Consider the following 20263-nt stretch of genomic DNA (forward strand, 5'->3'; position numbering starts at 1 on the left):
CTACACTGGAGTAAACAACTAAACTAACACTACACTGGAGTAAATAGCTGAACTAACACTACACTGGAGTAAATAGCTGAACTAACACTACACTGGAGTAAACAACTAAACTAACACTACACTGGAGTAAATAGCTGCACTAACACTACACTGGAGTAAATAGCTGAACTAACACTACACTGGAGTAAATAGCTGAACTAACACTACACTGGAGTAAATAGCTGAACTAACACTACACTGGAGTAAACAACTAAACTAACACTACACTAGAGTAAATAGCTGCACTAACACTACACTGGAGTAAACAACTAAACTAACACTACACTGGAGTAAATAGCTGCACTAACACTACACTGGAGTAAACAACTAAACTAACACTACACTGGAGTAAACAACTAAACTAACACTACACTGGAGTAAATAGCTGCACTAACACTACACTGGAGTAAACAACTAAACTAACACTACACTGGAGTAAACAACTAAACTAACACTACACTGGAGTAAACAACTAAACTAACACTACACTAGAGTAAATAGCTGCACTAACACTACACTGGAGTAAACAACTAAACTAACACTACACTGGAGTAAATAGCTGAACTAACACTACACTGGAGTAAACAACTAAACTAACACTACACTGGAGTAAATAGCTGCACTAACACTACACTGGAGTAAATAGCTGCACTAACACTACACTGGACTTAACAATTCCATACACAACCATTCAATACACAGCATCACCTATGCTGCTCCATTTCTCATCTCCCTCCTTCAATTCAAGGGGCTTTATTGGCATGGGAAACATATGTTAACATTGCCAAAGCAAGTGAAATAGATAATAAACAAAGTAAAATAAACTATAAAAATGAACAGTAAACATTACACTCGGAATAAAGACATTTACAAATGCCATATGGTGTTGTAACGATATACAAATGGTTAAAGTACAAAAGGGAAAATAAATAAACATAAATATGGGTTATATTTACAATGGTGTTTGTTCTTCACTGGTTGACCTTTTCTTGTGGCAACAGGTCACAAATCGTTCTCTGTCTCTCTCCCTCTGTTTCTCTCTCTCTCTCTGTCTCTCTCTCTCTCTCTCTTTCTCTCCCTCTCCCTCTCCCCCTCTCTCTCTCCCTCTCTCCCAGAGGTGATTGGGGTGGCTGAGTTGGTCAATAAGACTAATGGACCGTGGTTTAACCGATTCGATGAGGACCTAGCCACTGCTTTCTCCATCTACTGTGGAATCAGCATCGCACACGTGAGTCAGACACACTACCCAAAGCTACACAAGAACCGCTGATCTCTGGCATTCTAGTCATGCCACAGTCACACAGTGTTTTAAATAGTAGGATAAGAGACTGATGGTTAGTGCCCTATCGATGTGGTGTGGATTTAGTTGTGGTCAGACATGGTTGACTGACTGGTCTCTCCTGTGTAATAATGTGATTGACTGACTGGTCTCTCCTGTATAATAATGTGGTTGACTGACTGGTCTCTCCTGTATAATAATGTGGTTGACTGACTGGTCTCTCCTGTATAATAATGTGGTTGACTGACTGGTCTCTCCTGTATAATAATGTGGTTGACTGACTGGTCTCTCCTGTGTAATAATGTGGTTGACTGACTGGTCTCTCCTGTATAATAATGTTGTTGACTGACTGGTCTCTCCTGTATATTAATGTGATTGACTGACTGGTCTCTCCTGTATAATAATGTGGTAGACTGACTGGTCTCTCCTGTATAATAATGTTGTTGACTGACTGGTCTCTCCTGTATATTAATGTGGTTGTGGTTGACTGACTGGTCTCTCCTGTATAATAATGTGGTTGACTGACTGGTCTCTCCTGTATAATAATGTGATTGACTGACTGGTCTCTCCTGTATAATAATGTGGTTGACTGACTGGTCTCTCCTGTATATTAATGTGATTGACTGACTGGTCTCTCCTGTATAATAATGTGGTTGACTGACTGGTCTCTCCTGTATATTAATGTGATTGACTGACTGGTCTCTCCTGTGTAATAATGTGGTTGACTGACTGGTCTCTCCTGTATAATAATGTGATTGACTGACTGGTCTCTCCTGTATATTAATGTGGTTGTGGTTGACTGACTGGTCTCTCCTGTGTAATAATGTGGTTGACTGACTGGTCTCTCCTGTATAATAATGTGATTGACTGACTGGTCTCTCCTGTGTAATAATGTGGTTGACTGACTGGTCTCTCCTGTGTAATAATGTGGTTGACTGACTGGTCTCTCCTGTATAATAATGTGGTTGACTGACTGGTCTCTCATGTATAATAATGTGGTTGACTGACTGGTCTCTCCTGTATAATAATGTGGTTGACTGACTGGTCTCTCCTGTGTAATAATGTGGTTGGCTGACTGGTCTCTCCTGTGTAATAATGTGGTTGACTGACTGGTCTCTCCTGTGTAATAATGTGATTGACTGACTGGTCTCTCCTGTGTAATAATGTGGTTGACTGACTGGTCTCTCCTGTGTAATAATGTGGTTGACTGACTGGTCTCTCCTGTATAATAATGTGGTTGACTGACTGGTCTCTCCTGTATAATAATGTGGTTGACTGACTGGTCTCTCCTGTGTAATAATGTGGTTGACTGACTGGTCTCTCCTGTATAATAATGTGGTTGACTGACTGGTCTCTCCTGTATAATAATGTGGTTGACTGACTGGTCTCTCCTGTATAATAATGTGGTTGACTGACTGGTCTCTCCTGTATAATAATGTGGTTGACTGACTGGTCTCTCCTGTATAATAATGTGGTTGACTGACTGGTCTCTCCTGTATAATAATGTGGTTGACTGACTGGTCTCTCCTGTGTAATAATGTGATTGACTGACTGGTCTCTCCTGTGTAATAATGTGGTTGACTGACTAGTCTCTCCTGTATAATAATGTGGTTGACTGACTGGTCTCTCCTGTATAATAATGTGGTTGACTGACTGGTCTCTCCTGTTTGTGTTCAGTCTCTTCTGTATAAGAAGGTCCATGAGGCTCAGTTCAGATCCCACCTGGCCAACGAGATGATGATGTACCACATGAAGGTAAAACACACACACACACTACCCCCCCAACACACACACACTACCCTCCAACACACACACACACACTACCCCCCAACACATACACACTACCCCCAACACACACACACACTACCCCCAACACACACACACACTACCCCCCAAAACACACACACTACCCCCCAACACACACACACACTACCCCCAACACACACACACACTACCCCCCAACACACACACACTACCCCCAACACACACACACACTAACCCCCCAACACACACACACACTACCCCCAACACACACACACACACACACACACACACACACACACACACACACACACACACACACACACACACACACACACACACACACCTCAACACACACACACACACACAGACATTAAGTGCAGCAGTAATATGTGTGTGTGTGTGTGTGTGTGTGTGTGTGTGTGTGTGTGTGTGTGTGTGTGTGTGTGTGTGTGTGTGTGTGTGTGTGTGTGTGTGTGTGTGTGTGTGTGTGTGTGTGTGTGTGTGTGTGTGTGTGTGTGTGTGTGTGTGTGTAGGTATCAGAGCAGGAAGTGGCCCAGCTGTTGGAAACTGGGCTGGAGCCAGTGGATGAGATTCATCCCTTATTCGCTGAGTTCACCTACACACCCCGCTCACTACCTGACGACAACACACCCATGGTAAGACAAGCAGACAGAGAAAGAGTGTGTGTACGTGGAGGATGCTGAGGGGAGGACAGCTCATAATAATGGCTGAAACGGAGCGATTGAATGGCATCAAACCATGTTTGATGTATTTTATAACATTCCACTGATTCCGCTCCAGTCATTACTAAAAGCCTGTCCTCCCCAATTAAGGCGGCACCAGCCTCCTGTGGTGTGTCTCCATGCAAATCTACAGAGATGTATAGTAGCCATGGAGATGTATAGTAGGCATAGAGAGGTATAGTATCCATAGAGATATATAGTATCCATAGAGATGTATCCATAGACAGGTATGGTATCCATAGAGATGTATCCATAGAGATGTATAGTATCCATAGAGAGGTATAGTATCCATGGAGATGTATAGTATCCATACAGAGGTATAGTATCCATAGAGATGTTTCCATAGAGAGGTATAGTATCCATAGAGATGTATAGTATCCATAGAGAGGTATAGTATCCATGGAGATGTATAGTATCCATACAGAGGTATAGTATCCATAGAGATGTTTCCATAGAGAGGTATAGTATCCATAGAGATGTATAGTATCCATAGAGATGTATAGTATCCATAGAGATGTATAGTATCCATAGAGATGTATAGTATCCATAGAGAGGTATAGTATCCATAGAGAGGTATAGTATCCACAGAGAGGTATAGTATCCATAGAGAGGTATAGTATCCATAGAGAGGTATAGTATCCATAGAGATGTATCCATAGAGATGTATAGTATCCACAGAGATGTATAGTATCCATAGAGAGGTATAGTTTCCATAGAGAGGTATAGTATCCACAGAGATGTATAGTATCCACAGAGATGTATAGTATCCATAGAGATGTATAGTATCCATAGAGATGTATAGTATCCACAGAGATGTATAGTATCCATAGAGATGTATAGTATCCATAGAGATGTATAGTATCCATAGAGATGTATAGTATCCATAGAGATGTATCCATAGAGATGTATAGTATCCATAGAGAGGTATAATATCCATAGAGATGTATAGTATCCATAGAGAGGTATAATATCCATAGAGATGTATAGTATCCATAGAGAGGTATAGTATCCACAGAGAGGTATAGTATCCATAGAGAGGTATAGTATCCATAGAGAGGTATAGTATCCATAGAGAGGTATAGTATCCATAGAGAGGTATAGTATCCATAGAGATGTTTCCATAGAGAGGTATAGTATCCATAGAGATGTATAGTATCCACAGAGATGTATAGTATCCATAGAGAGGTATAGTATCCATAGAGATGTTTCCATAGAGAGGTATAGTATCCATAGAGATGTTTCCATAGAGAGGTATAGTATCCATAGAGAGGTATAATATCCATAGAGAGGTGTAGTATCCATAGAGAGGTATAGTATCCATAGAGATGTATAGTATCCATAGAGAGGTATAGTATCCATAGAGATGTATAGTATCCATAGAGAGGTATAGTATCCACAGAGAGGTATAGTATCCATAGAGAGGTATAGTATCCATAGAGAGGTATAGTATCCATAGAGATGTTTCCATAGAGAGGTATAGTATCCATAGAGATGTATAGTATCCATAGAGATGTATAGTATCCATAGAGAGGTATAGTATCCATAGAGATGTATAGTATCCATAGAGATGTATAGTATCCATAGAGATGTATAGTATCCACAGAGATGTATAGTATCCACAGAGATGTATAGTATCCATAGAGAGGTATAGTATCCATAGAGATGTTTCCATAGAGAGGTATAGTATCCATAGAGATGTATAGTATCCATATAGGGAGGCATAGTATCCATAGAGATGTTTCCATAGAGAGGTATAGTATCCATAGAGATGTTTCCATAGAGAGGTATAGTATCCATAGAGAGGTATAGTATCCACAGAGAGGTATAGTATCCATAGAGAGGTATAGTATCCATAGAGAGGTATAGTATCCATAGAGAGGTATAGTATCCATAGAGAGGTATAGTATCCATAGAGATGTTTCCATAGAGAGGTATAGTATCCATAGAGATGTATAGTATCCACAGAGATGTATAGTATCCATAGAGAGGTATAGTATCCACAGAGAGGTATAGTATCCATAGAGAGGTATAGTATCCATAGAGAGGTATAGTATCCATAGAGATGTATAGTATCCATAGAGATGTATCCATAGAGATGTATAGTATCCACAGAGATGTATAGTATCCATAGAGAGGTATAGTATCCATAGAGAGGTATAGTATCCACAGAGATGTATAGTATCCACAGAGATGTATAGTATCCATAGAGATGTATAGTATCCATAGAGATGTATAGTATCCACAGAGATGTATAGTATCCATAGAGATGTATAGTATCCATAGAGATGTATAGTATCCATAGAGATGTATAGTATCCATAGAGATGTATCCATAGAGATGTATAGTATCCATAGAGAGGTATAATATCCATAGAGATGTATAGTATCCATAGAGAGGTATAATATCCATAGAGATGTATAGTATCCATAGAGAGGTATAGTATCCATAGAGAGGTATAGTATCCATAGAGAGGTATAGTATCCATAGAGATGTTTCCATAGAGAGGTATAGTATCCATAGAGATGTATAGTATCCACAGAGATGTATAGTATCCATAGAGAGGTATAATATCCATAGAGATGTTTCCATAGAGAGGTATAGTATCCATAGAGATGTTTCCATAGAGAGGTATAGTATCCATAGAAAGGTATAATATCCATAGAGAGGTGTAGTATCCATAGAGAGGTATAGTATCCATAGAGATGTATAGTATCCATAGAGAGGTATAGTATCCATAGAGATGTATAGTATCCATAGAGAGGTATAGTATCCACAGAGAGGTATAGTATCCATAGAGAGGTATAGTATCCATAGAGAGGTATAGTATCCATAGAGATGTTTCCATAGAGAGGTATAGTATCCATAGAGATGTATAGTATCCATAGAGATGTATAGTATCCATAGAGAGGTATAGTATCCATAGAGATGTATAGTATCCATAGAGATGTATAGTATCCATAGAGATGTATAGTATCCACAGAGATGTATAGTATCCACAGAGATGTATAGTATCCATAGAGAGGTATAGTATCCATAGAGATGTTTCCATAGAGAGGTATAGTATCCATAGAGATGTATAGTATCCATATAGGGAGGCATAGTATCCATAGAGATGTTTCCATAGAGAGGTATAGTATCCATAGAGATGTTTCCATAGAGAGGTATAGTATCCATAGAGAGGTATAGTATCCACAGAGAGGTATAGTATCCATAGAGAGGTATAGTATCCATAGAGAGGTATAGTATCCATAGAGAGGTATAGTATCCATAGAGAGGTATAGTATCCATAGAGATGTTTCCATAGAGAGGTATAGTATCCATAGAGATGTATAGTATCCACAGAGATGTATAGTATCCATAGAGAGGTATAGTATCCATAGAGATGTATAGTATCCATAGAGATGTATAGTATCCATAGAGATGTATAGTATCCACAGAGATGTATAGTATCCACAGAGATGTATAGTATCCATAGAGAGGTATAGTATCCATAGAGATGTTTCCATAGAGAGGTATAGTATCCATAGAGATGTATAGTATCCATATAGAGAGGTATAGTATCCATAGAGATGTTTCCATAGAGAGGTATAGTATCCATAGAGATGTTTCCATAGAGAGGTATAGTATCCATAGAGAGGTATAATATCCATAGAGAGGTGTAGTATCCATAGAGAGGTATAGTATCCATAGAGATGTATACTATCCATAGAGAGGTATAGTATCCATAGAGATGTATAGTATCCATAGAGAGGTATAGTATCCACAGAGAGGTATAGTATCCATAGAGAGGTATAGTATCCATAGAGAGGTATAGTATCCATAGAGAGGTATGGTATCCATAGCCATAGAGAGGTGTAGTATCCATAGAGAGGTGTAGTATCCATAGAGAGGTGTAGTATCCATAGAGATGTATCCATAGAGAGGTGTAGTATCCATAGAGAGGTATAGTATCCATAGAGATGTATAGTATCCATAGAGATGTATAGTATCCATAGAGAGGTATAGTATCCATAGAGATGTTTCAATAGAGAGGTATAGTATCCATAGAGATGTATAGTATCCATAGAGATGTATAGTATCCATAGAGATGTATAGTATCCATAGAGAGGTATAGTATCCATAGAGAGGTATAGTATCCACAGAGAGGTATAGTATCCATAGAGAGGTATAGTATCCATAGAGAGGTATAGTATCCATAGAGATGTATAGTATCCATAGAGATGTATCCATAGAGATGTATAGTATCCACAGAGATGTATAGTATCCATAGAGAGGTATAGTATCCATAGAGAGGTATAGTATCCACAGAGATGTATAGTATCCATAGAGATGTATAGTATCCATAGAGATGTATAGTATCCACAGAGATGTATAGTATCCATAGAGATGTATAGTATCCATAGAGATGTATAGTATCCATAGAGATGTATCCATAGAGATGTATAGTATCCATAGAGAGGTATAATATCCATAGAGATGTATAGTATCCATAGAGAGGTATAATATCCATAGAGATGTATAGTATCCATAGAGAGGTATAGTATCCACAGAGAGGTATAGTATCCATAGAGAGGTATAGTATCCATAGAGAGGTATAGTATCCATAGAGAGGTATAGTATCCATAGAGAGGTATAGTATCCATAGAGATGTTTCCATAGAGAGGTATAGTATCCATAGAGATGTATAGTATCCACAGAGATGTATAGTATCCATAGAGAGGTATAGTATCCATAGAGATGTATAGTATCCATAGAGATGTATAGTATCCACAGAGATGTATAGTATCCACAGAGATGTATAGTATCCATAGAGAGGTATAGTATCCATAGAGATGTTTCCATAGAGAGCTATAGTATCCATAGAGATGTATAGTATCCATATAGAGAGGTATAGTATCCATAGAGATGTTTCCATAGAGAGGTATAGTATCCATAGAGATGTTTCCATAGAGAGGTATAGTATCCATAGAGAGGTATAATATCCATAGAGAGGTGTAGTATCCATAGAGAGGTATAGTATCCATAGAGATGTATAGTATCCATAGAGAGGTATAGTATCCACAGAGAGGTATAGTATCCATAGAGAGGTATAGTATCCATAGAGAGGTATAGTATCCATAGAGAGGTATAGTATCCATAGAGAGGTATAGTATCCATAGAGATGTTTCCATAGAGAGGTATAGTATCCATAGAGATGTATAGTATCCACAGAGATGTATAGTATCCATAGAGAGGTATAGTATCCATAGAGATGTATAGTATCCACAGAGATGTATAGTATCCATAGAGAGGTATAGTATCCATAGAGATGTATAGTATCCATAGAGATGTATAGTATCCATAGAGATGTATAGTATCCACAGAGATGTATAGTATCCACAGAGATGTATAGTATCCATAGAGAGGTATAGTATCCATAGAGATGTTTCCATAGAGAGCTATAGTATCCATAGAGATGTATAGTATCCATATAGAGAGGTATAGTATCCATAGAGATGTTTCCATAGAGAGGTATAGTATCCATAGAGATGTTTCCATAGAGAGGTATAGTATCCATAGAGAGGTATAATATCCATAGAGAGGTGTAGTATCCATAGAGAGGTATAGTATCCATAGAGATGTATAGTATCCATAGAGAGGTATAGTATCCATACTGATGTATAGTATCCATAGAGAGGTATAGTATCCACAGAGAGGTATAGTATCCATAGAGAGGTATAGTATCCATAGAGAGGTATAGTATCCATAGAGAGGTATGGTATCCATAGCCATAGAGAGGTGCAGTATCCATAGAGAGGTGTAGTATCCATAGAGAGGTATGGTATCCATAGAGATGTATCCATAGAGAGGTGTAGTATCCATAGAGAGGTATAGTATCCATAGAGATGTTTCCATAGAGAGCTATAGTATCCATAGAGATGTATAGTATCCATATAGAGAGGTATAGTATCCATAGAGATGTTTCCATAGAGAGGTATAGTATCCATAGAGATGTTTCCATAGAGAGGTATAGTATCCATAGAGAGGTATAATATCCATAGAGAGGTGTAGTATCCATAGAGAGGTATAGTATCCATAGAGATGTATAGTATCCATAGAGAGGTATAGTATCCACAGAGAGGTATAGTATCCATAGAGAGGTATAGTATCCATAGAGAGGTATAGTATCCATAGAGAGGTATAGTATCCATAGAGAGGTATAGTATCCATAGAGAGGTATAGTATCCATAGAGATGTTTCCATAGAGAGGTATAGTATCCATAGAGATGTATAGTATCCACAGAGATGTATAGTATCCATAGAGATGTATAGTATCCATAGAGATGTATAGTATCCATAGAGATGTATAGTATCCACAGAGATGTATAGTATCCATAGAGAGGTATAGTATCCATAGAGATGTTTCCATAGAGAGCTATAGTATCCATAGAGATGTATAGTATCCATATAGAGAGGTATAGTATCCATAGAGATGTTTCCATAGAGAGGTATAGTATCCATAGAGATGTTTCCATAGAGAGGTATAGTATCCATAGAGAGGTATAATATCCATAGAGAGGTGTAGTATCCATAGAGAGGTATAGTATCCATAGAGATGTATAGTATCCATAGAGAGGTATAGTATCCATAGAGATGTATAGTATCCATAGAGAGGTATAGTATCCACAGAGAGGTATAGTATCCATAGAGAGGTATAGTATCCATAGAGAGGTATAGTATCCATAGAGATGTTTCCATAGAGAGGTATAGTATCCATAGAGATGTATAGTATCCATAGAGATGTATAGTATCCATAGAGAGGTATAGTATCCATAGAGATGTATAGTATCCATAGAGATGTATAGTATCCATAGAGATGTATATTATCCACAGAGATGTATAGTATCCACAGAGATGTATAGTATCCATAGAGAGGTATAGTATCCATAGAGATGTTTCCATAGATAGGTATAGTATCCATAGAGATGTATAGTATCCATATAGAGAGGTATAGTATCCATAGAGATGTTTCCATAGAGAGGTATAGTATCCATAGAGATGTTTCCATAGAGAGGTATAGTATCCATAGAGAGGTATAATATCCATAGAGAGGTGTAGTATCCATAGAGAGGTATAGTATCCATAGAGATGTATAGTATCCATAGAGAGGTATAGTATCCATAGAGATGTATAGTATCCATAGAGAGGTATAGTATCCACAGAGAGGTATAGTATCCATAGAGAGGTATAGTATCCATAGAGAGGTATAGTATCCATAGAGATGCTTCCATAGAGAGGTATAATATCCATAGAGAGGTGTAGTATCCATAGAGGTTTCATATCCATAGAGATGTATAGTTTCAATTTCAGATTCAAGTTTTAATGTGCACAAGCACAGTGAATGTTTTTTCCTGCAGCTCTAACCCCAACAATGCAGTAACCAATAACAATGTAGTATTAAAAATAACAAGGTAGAACAAAAACACACTAAAAATAAGAAATAAGAAGATCATGATAAAGTAAACATACTATTTTTTATTTATTTCACCTTTATTTAACCAGGTAGGCCAGTTGAGAACAAGTTCTCATTTACAACTGCGACCTGGCCAAGATAGTTACACATGGGATAAACAAAAGTACATTCAATAACAATATAAAAATCTATATACACTGTGTGCAAATGGAGTAAGGAGGTAAGGCAATAAATAGGCCATAGTAGCGAAGTAAATACAATTTAGCAAATTAACACTGGAGTGATAGATGTGCAGATGATGATGTGCAAGTAGAAATACTGGTGTGCAAAAAAGTAAATATTAACAATATGGGGATGAGGTAGGTAGTTGGATGGGCTATTTACAGATGGGGTGTGTACAGCTGCAGAGATCGGTGAGCTGCTCAGATAGCTGCTGCTTGAAGTTAGTGAGGGAGATATGTCTCCAACTTCAGCAATTTTTGCAAATTTTGTTCCAGTCATTGGCAGTAGAGACCTGGAAGGAAAGGCGGCCAAATGTGGAATTGGCTTTGGGCGTGACCAGTGAGATATACCTGCTGGAGCGCGTGCTACGGGTGGGTGCTGCTACGGTGACCAGTGAGCTGAGATAAGGCGGAGCTTTACCTAGAAAAGACTTATAGATGACCTGGAGCCAGTGGGTCTTGCAACGAATATGTAGCGAGGGCCAGCCAACGAGAGCATACAGGTCGCAGTGGTGGGTAGTATATGGGGCTTTGGTGACAAAACAGATGGCACTGTGATAGACTGCATCCAGTTTGCTGAGTAGAGTGCTGGAGGCTATTTTGTAAATGACACCGCCGAAGTTGAGGATCGGTAGGATGGTCAGTTTTACAAGGGTATGTTTGTCAGCGTGAGTGAAGGAGGCTTTGTTTTGCGAAATAGGAAGCCGATTCTAGATTTAATTTTGGATTGGAGATGTTTAATATGAGTCTGGAAGGAGAGTTTACAGACTAGCCAGACACCTAGGTATTTATATTTGTCCACATATTCTAAGTCAGAACCGTCCAGAGTAGTGATGCTAGTCGGGCGGTCAGGTGCGGGCAGCGATCGGTTGAAGAGCATGCATTTAGTTTTACTAGCGTTTAAGAGCAGTTGGAGGCCACGGAAGGAGTGTTGTATGGCATTGAAGCTCGTTTGGAGGTTTGTTAACCTGTTGGGGCTAGGGGGCAGTATTTGCACGGCCGGATAAAAAACGTACCCGATTTAAACTGGTTACTACTCTTGCCCAGAAACGAGAATATGCATATAATTAGTAGATGTGGATAGAAAACACTCTAAAGTTTCTAAAACTGTTTGAATGGTGTCTGTGAGTATAACAGAACTCATATGGCAGGCAAAAACCTGAGAAGATTCCATACAGGAAGTGCCCTGTCTGACAATTTGTTGTCCTTCTGTTGCATCTCTATCGAAAATACTCTGCTGTAACGTGACATTTTCTAAGGCTTCCATTGGCTCTCAGAAGGCGCCAGAAAGTGTAATGGGGTGTCATCGCCATTGAGGGCTTCTGCTATTATAAAGTTGTCAACTGTGCTGCGATTCCTATGTGTTGGGAGCAATCAGACAATGATCAGACTATTCACTTCTTCAAGAAGGTTTGTAAATGGCTTAACTAGCACCATCTAGTGGCCACAACAAATCAATTACATGTTATTTTGTTCAGCATTTCAACACTGCAGGTGGCGGTAAATCACCAATTGGATCATTATGCTTCTTTTAAACACAAAAGAAGAAGACAATGGACTACTTTAAAATGGAGGTAGCCTCAAAAGGTACACCAATGCTGTCACAGATCCCGTAATGGTACAGACACAAAGATAAGACCTCTTTCCATCTGTATGTGCATATCCAACAATCTTCCTTGGAATAAAGGGAAAACCTAGTCAGTTATACAACTGAATGTATCTTCCACATTTAACCCAACCCCTCTGAATCAGAGAGGTGCGGGGGGGGGGCTGCCTTAATCAAGGTCTTCGGTGCCCGAGGAACTGCCTTGATCAGGGGCAGAACGACAGCTCAGGGATTCGATCCAGCAACCTTTCGGTTGCTGGCCCAATGCTCTAACCACTAGGCTACCTGCAGCCCCACACAGTTTTGACCACTAATAGTAAAACTGATATGGGGGTTATTCAGCCAGACTGCAAACAGTCTTGTTGTTCCTGCTGTACTGCGTCTAATATCTATCTCTCCTGCGTCTATCTATCTCTCCTGCATCTAATATCTATCTCTCCTGTGTCTAATATCTATCTCTCCTGATTCTAATATCTATCTCTCCTGCGTCTAATATCTATCTCTCCTGTGTCTAATATCTATCTCTCCTGTGTCTAATATCTATCTCTCCTGATTCTAATATCTATCTCTCCTGCGTCTAATATCTATCTCTCCTGTGTCTAATATCTATCTCTCCTGTGTCTAATATCTATCTCTCCTGTGTCTAATATCTATCTCTCCTGTGTCTAATATCTCTCATGTGTCTAATATCTATCTCTCCTGTGTCTAATATCTATCTCTCCTGTGTCTAATATCTATCTCTCCTGTGTCTAATATCTATCTCTCCTGTGTCTAATATCTATCTCTCCTGTGTCTAATATCTCTCATGTGTCTAATATCTATCTCTCCTGTGTCTAATATCTATCTCTCCTGTGTCTAATATCTATCTCTCCTGTGTCTAATATCTCTCATGTGTCTAATATCTATCTCTCCTGGTTCTAATATCTATCTCTCCTGTGTCTAATATCTATCTCTCCTGCGTCTAATATCTATCTCTCCTGCGTCTAATATCTATCTCTCCTGCGTCTAATATCTATCTCTCCTGTGTCTAATATCTATCTCTCCTGTGTCTAATATCTATCTCTCCTGTGTCTAATATCTATCTCTCCTGTGTCTAATATCTCTCATGTGTCTAATATCTATCTCTCCTGTGTCTAATATCTATCTCTCCTGTGTCTAATATCTATCTCTCCTGTGTCTAATATCTATCTCTCCTGTGTCTAATATCTATCTCTCCTGGTTCTAATATCTATCTCTCCTGTGTCTAATATCTATCTCTCCTGCGTCTAATATCTATCTCTCCTGTGTCTAATATCTATCTCTCCTGTGTCTAATATCTATCTCTCCTGCGTCTAATATCTATCTCTCCTGCGTCTAATATCTATCTCTCCTGCGTCTAATATCTATCTCTCCTGTGTCTAATATCTATCTCTCCTGTGTCTAATATCTATCTCTCCTGGTTCTAATATATATCTCTCCTGTGTCTAATATCTATCTCTCATGGTTCTAATATCTATCTCTCATGCGTCTAATATCTATCTCTCCTGCGTCTAATATCTATCTCTCCTGTGTCTAATATCTATCTCTCCTGTGTCTAATATCTATCTCTCCTGGTTCTAATATATATCTCTCCTGTGTCTAATATCTCTCCTGTGTCTAATATCTCTCCTGTGTCGAATATCTCTCCTGTGTCTAATATCTATCTCTCCTGTGTCTAATATCTCTCCTGTGTCTAATATCTATCTCTCCTGTGTCTAATATCTATCTCTCCTGTGTCGAATATCTCTCCTGTGTCTAATATCTATCTCTCCTGTGTCTAATATCTCTCCTGTGTCTAATATCTCTCCTGTGTCTAATATCTCTCCTGTGTCTAATATCTCTCCTGTGTCTAATATCTCTCCTGTGTCTAATATCTATCTCTCCCGTGTCTAATATCTATCTCTCCTGTGTCTAATATCTATCTCTCCTGTGTCTAATATCTATCTCTCCTGTGTCTAATATCTATCTCTCCTGTGTCTAATGTCTAATTCTCCTGTGTCTAATATCTATCTCTCCTGTGTCTAATATCTATCTCTCCTGGTTCTAATATATATCTCTCCTGTGTCTAATATCTATCTCTCCTATGTCTAATATCTATCTCTCATGGTTCTAATATCTATCTCTCCTGTGTCTAATATCTATCTCTCCTGCGTCTAATATCTATCTCTCCTGCGTCTAATATCTATCTCTCCTGTGTCTAATATCTATCTCTCCTGTGTCTAATATCTATCTCTCCTGTGTCTAATATCTCTCATGTGTGTCTCCAGGGTATCCTGAGTATGTTTGAGGACATGGGCTTTATCAACACCTATAAGATTGACCTGCACACTCTGGCCAGGTATATATCTCTCTCTCTACCTCTCTCTCTCTCTCTCTCTCTACCTCTACCTCTCTACCTCTACCTCTCTACCTCTATACCTCTACCTCTCTACCTCTCTCTCGTTGTTGCTATGTTGATGAAGTGGTGATTGATTGTGTGGTTGTCATGGTTGCAGGTTCTGTCTGATGGTGAAGAAGGGTTACAGAGATCCTCCCTATCACAACTGGACTCACGCCTTCTCCGTCTCTCACTTCTGTTATCTCCTCTACAAGAACCTGGGCCTGGCCAACTACCTGGAGTAAGTAGACATACTACACCATCTACCCTATACCCTAACCCTATATACTACACCCTACCTCAAGTTAGTAGTAACCCTGGCACCCTTTATCCTATAATCTACACCCTATAACCATATAACCATACACCCTATAACCATACTCACTACAATTTACACCCCTGCACCCTACAGTCTAACCTCCTACCCCTCCCTCTATCCCTGTCTGTAGGAATATAGAGATCTTTGCTCTCTTTGTCTCCTGTATGTGCCATGACCTGGACCACCGTGGGACTAACAACTCCTTTCAAGTGGCCTCGGTAAGACTGCTCAAACACACACACACACAACCTATAACAGTCATACATGAAGGCACAGCTTTCATAAGACCCCTCAAACACACACACACACACACACACATACAAGGTATAGCACCGGTCAAACACATAGTAGGAAAACTCAGGGAAAGACTGTGGTTAGACACTTCAGTTATTACAGCGGCATAGAGAGCAGACTGAGAGGTGGTCTATCTATGTAATAATGTGTTCTGTCTTCTTCCTCTACAGCAATCTGTTCTGGCTGCCCTCTACAGCTCAGAGGGCTCTGTGATGGAGGTAAGTACTCACACACACACACGCACATCTCTGGGACTATAGTGACACCTAGTGGCCAGCCTTCATCCTCCTATCCCATAATAACCTGTGTTTGTTTCCACAGCGACACCACTTTGCCCAAGCCATAGCCATTCTGAACACCCACGGCTGCAACATCTTCGACAAGTTCTCCAGAAAGGTCAGTTTCTCTGCAGTCTGGGATCCCACACTGATTGTCTCCTGACCCAGGACACCCAGGACTTTTATAGGGTGTGTGTGTGTTTGTGTGAGTGTGTGTTGTGTTAACTTGTGTGTGTGTGGTTGTCAGGACTACCAGAGGATGTTGGACCTGATTAGGGATATCATCCTGGCCACTGACCTGGCTCACCACCTCCGCATCTTCCCCGACCTGCAAAGGATGGCTGACGGTAAGGCTGTGTGTGTGTGTGTGTGTGTGTGTGTGTGTGTGTGTGTGTGTGTGTGTGTGTGTGTGTGTGTGTGTGTGTGTGTGTGTGTGTGTGTGTGTGTGAGTATAATAGTATTTCATTCTCTCTCCCTTTCTGTTTGTACGTGTGTGTGTGTGTGTGTGTTAGCTGGCTACAACCCCAGGAATCAGACCCACCGTTCTCTGCTGCTGTGCCTGCTGATGACCTCATGCGACCTGTCAGACCAGACCAAGGGCTGGAAGACCACCCGCAAGATCGCTGTGAGGAACCCTAAAGTTTACTTACCCTAGCCTCAACCCTAAAGCTAATGCTAACACTAACCTCAAACCTAAAGCTAATGCTAACCCTAGCCTCAACCTTACAGCTAATGCTAACCCTAGCCTCAACCCTAAAGTTAATGCTAACCCTCAACCCTAAAGCTAATGCTAACCCTAGCCTCAACACTAAAGCTAATGCTAACCCTAGCCTCCATCCTAAAACAAATGCTAAATGTACACTCAAACCTAAAGTTAATGCTAACCCTAGCCTCAACCCTAAAGCTAATGCTAACCTTAGCCTCAACTCTAAAGTTAATGCTAACCCTTATCCTTAAAGCTAATGCTAACCCTAGACTCAACCCTAAAGCTAATGCTAACCATAACTCTCGCCTCAACCACAACACTAACCCCAACCCTAACCCTAGCTTCATGTCCACATCACGGTTCAACCCTAACCTCAGACCCTAGTTAACCTTTGACCCTAAACCTCTTTCTGTCCTCTGTGTATTCAGGAGCTGATCTATAAAGAGTTCTTCTCCCAGGGGGATCTGGTATGTGTGCTACACTTTATTCCTGTACTGTATATGTGTGTATGTGTGTTGGGGGTGTATCTGACGTGTGTAACTTACTTGTGTGTGCAGGAGAAGGCGATGGGGAATCGTCCCAGTGAGATGATGGACAGAGAGAAGGCCTACATCCCAGAGCTACAGATCAGCTTCATGGAACACATCGCCATGCCCATCTACAAGTAAGAGCGAATCACAACACAGCGTTTATCACCACTGACCAAATCACAACTCAGCATTTATCACTAGTGACCCACAGCACTTGCACCACCTAATGTTGTGTCCCCCGCCCCTGTGCCCTGACAGGCTGCTGTCAGAGCTGTTACCAGGGGCATCAGAGCTGTATGAGCGTGTAGCGACCAATCGAGTGCAGTGGACAAAAGTCTCCCACAAGTTCACCGTCCGTGGATTGCCTAGCAACAATAGCCTCGACTTCCTGGATGAAGAGTATGAGCTGCTGCAATCCCAGGGTGCACTGGGGGATGACAGCCACTGCGATGACACCCACTGCCTCAACGGTTGCCTGGATGATGTGGTTGGGGGGAGGGGCCAGTGAACACACCAACCAATGGGAGGGTAGCCAGTGCCATCTCTAGGCCAATAGAAACATAAGGAAACGATTCCCTTTTTATGTCCTCAGGCGGAGAGGGCGAGACTCTGAGACAGTTTGACATTTGACTGACAGCTGTCAATCTCTGAGGCTGAGCAAGAAGGAGTGAACTCAGGAGGGACAATTCAGATGAATCATTTGACAGGAGTTGATTCTGACTGTAGATGCTAAATGTGACTGAACTCCTGTGAGGAAAGTAGAAAGTATTGTTGATTCTGGAAATGATCATTTTCATAACGAAGGTCACCGTTCATATTGTTCTGAGTTTCTGTTTTACACACAGGCTCCCAGACACCTAACAGGTCAATACCCATGTAATAACACATACCTTTCTTAGTTAACAGAAAGCTATGTAGTACGAAGGACAGTTAAGGAATCTGTTGGTTTATGTTGTTTTAAGATCATCAGAATCCTTCCCACCAGCCCACACACACCCTGATCAGCTGCTATGTCACTCATACGACTGCTTATGTATGCTGTATGTAGCCTACACCACGTGTGTTTCTCCCTTTATCTCAGCCAGTATTGGATTTATTTTTTATATCTTAGGCATCATGTAAGTCTTTAGTTTGCCAATTATTGTATTTGTTAGTATATTTGTTAGTATATTTGTTAGTATATATGGAGCTCATTCATGGCCATACCATGCCCAGTGGTCAATGAGGGAAACTGTATCTGCAGTGTCAGGTAATGTGAGTGTAAGTTCCCGCTTTTGGAGATGGGGACAGTTTCACAGTCAATGATCACTGGTCAGTGCCATCCTCATTAGCTGAAGTCACACACACACACACCACCACCACCACCACCACCACCACCACCACCACCACCACACCACCACCACCACCACCAACCACCACCACCACCACCACCACCACCACCCACCACCAACCACCACCACCCACCACCACCCACCACCACCCACCACCACCCCCACCACCACCACCCACCACAACCACCACCACCCACAACTACCACCACCAACAACCAACCACCACCACCACCCACAACCACCACCACCCACAACAACAACTACCACCACCACCACCACCACCAACCACCACAAACAACAACAACCAACCACCACCACCACCACCAACTACCACCACCACCACCACCACCACCACCAAACAACCAGCAACAACCACCAACCACCACCAAACAACCAGCAACAACCACCAACCACCACCAACAACCAACCACCACCACCACCACCACCAACAACCAACCACCACCAACAACAACAACCACCAACCACCACCACCACCACCACCACCACCACCAACAACCAACCACCAACAACAACCAACCAACCACCACCACCAACAACCAACCACCACCACCACCAACAACCACCACCACCACCAACAACCAACCACCAACAACAACCAACCAACCACCACCACCAACAACCACCACCACAACCAAATAACCACAAACAACCAACCACCACCAACCACCACCACCACCACCAACCAACAACCACCACCTTACCAACAACCACCAACCACCACCACCCACAACCACCACCACCAACCACCACCACCACCACCACCACCAACCAACCACCACCACCACCAACCACCACCACCAACAACAAACAACCACCACCACCACCAACAACAACCACCAACAACAACCAACCAACCACCACCACCAACAACCAACCACCACCACCAACAACCAACCACCACCACCACCAACAACAACCACCAACAACAAACAACCACCACCAACCACCAACAACCACCACCAACAACCACCACCTCCACCAACAACCACCACCTCCACCAACAACCACCAACAACCACCAACAACAACCAACCACCAACCACCACCTCCACCAACAACCACCAACCACCACCACCACCAACCAACCACCACCACCACCAACCACCACCACCAACCAACCACCAACCACCACCACCAACCAACCACCAACCACCACCAACCACCACCACCAACACCAACAACCAACCACCACCACCACCAACCACCACCAACCACCAACCACCACCACCAACCACCACCACCACCAACAACCACCACCACCACCAACAACCAACCACCAACAACA

General features: G+C 41.3%; 1 protein-coding gene across 3 annotated transcripts in view; it reads left to right on the forward strand.

The window, feature by feature from the left end:
* LOC106593519 (cGMP-dependent 3',5'-cyclic phosphodiesterase) overlaps positions 1-19047 on the forward strand; it is a 262404-nt gene extending 243357 nt beyond the window's left edge. For all 3 annotated transcript variants that reach the window (XM_045724806.1, XM_045724808.1, XM_045724807.1), the window contains exons 18-30: positions 1155-1267; positions 2996-3073; positions 3616-3738; positions 15391-15461; positions 15619-15741; positions 15950-16037; positions 16284-16331; positions 16435-16509; positions 16639-16738; positions 16904-17016; positions 17526-17564; positions 17655-17761; positions 17886-19047. In XM_045724806.1, coding sequence (XP_045580762.1) covers positions 1155-1267; positions 2996-3073; positions 3616-3738; positions 15391-15461; positions 15619-15741; positions 15950-16037; positions 16284-16331; positions 16435-16509; positions 16639-16738; positions 16904-17016; positions 17526-17564; positions 17655-17761; positions 17886-18135 — 1328 coding nt within the window. In that variant the 3' untranslated portion in view covers positions 18136-19047. The remainder of the gene's footprint in view (positions 1-1154; positions 1268-2995; positions 3074-3615; positions 3739-15390; positions 15462-15618; positions 15742-15949; positions 16038-16283; positions 16332-16434; positions 16510-16638; positions 16739-16903; positions 17017-17525; positions 17565-17654; positions 17762-17885) is intronic.
* The last annotated feature ends 1216 nt before the right edge of the window (positions 19048-20263 follow it).

Source organism: Salmo salar, chromosome ssa09, assembly GCF_905237065.1.
Source record: "Salmo salar chromosome ssa09, Ssal_v3.1, whole genome shotgun sequence".
Taxonomy (NCBI): Eukaryota; Metazoa; Chordata; class Actinopteri; order Salmoniformes; family Salmonidae; genus Salmo; species Salmo salar.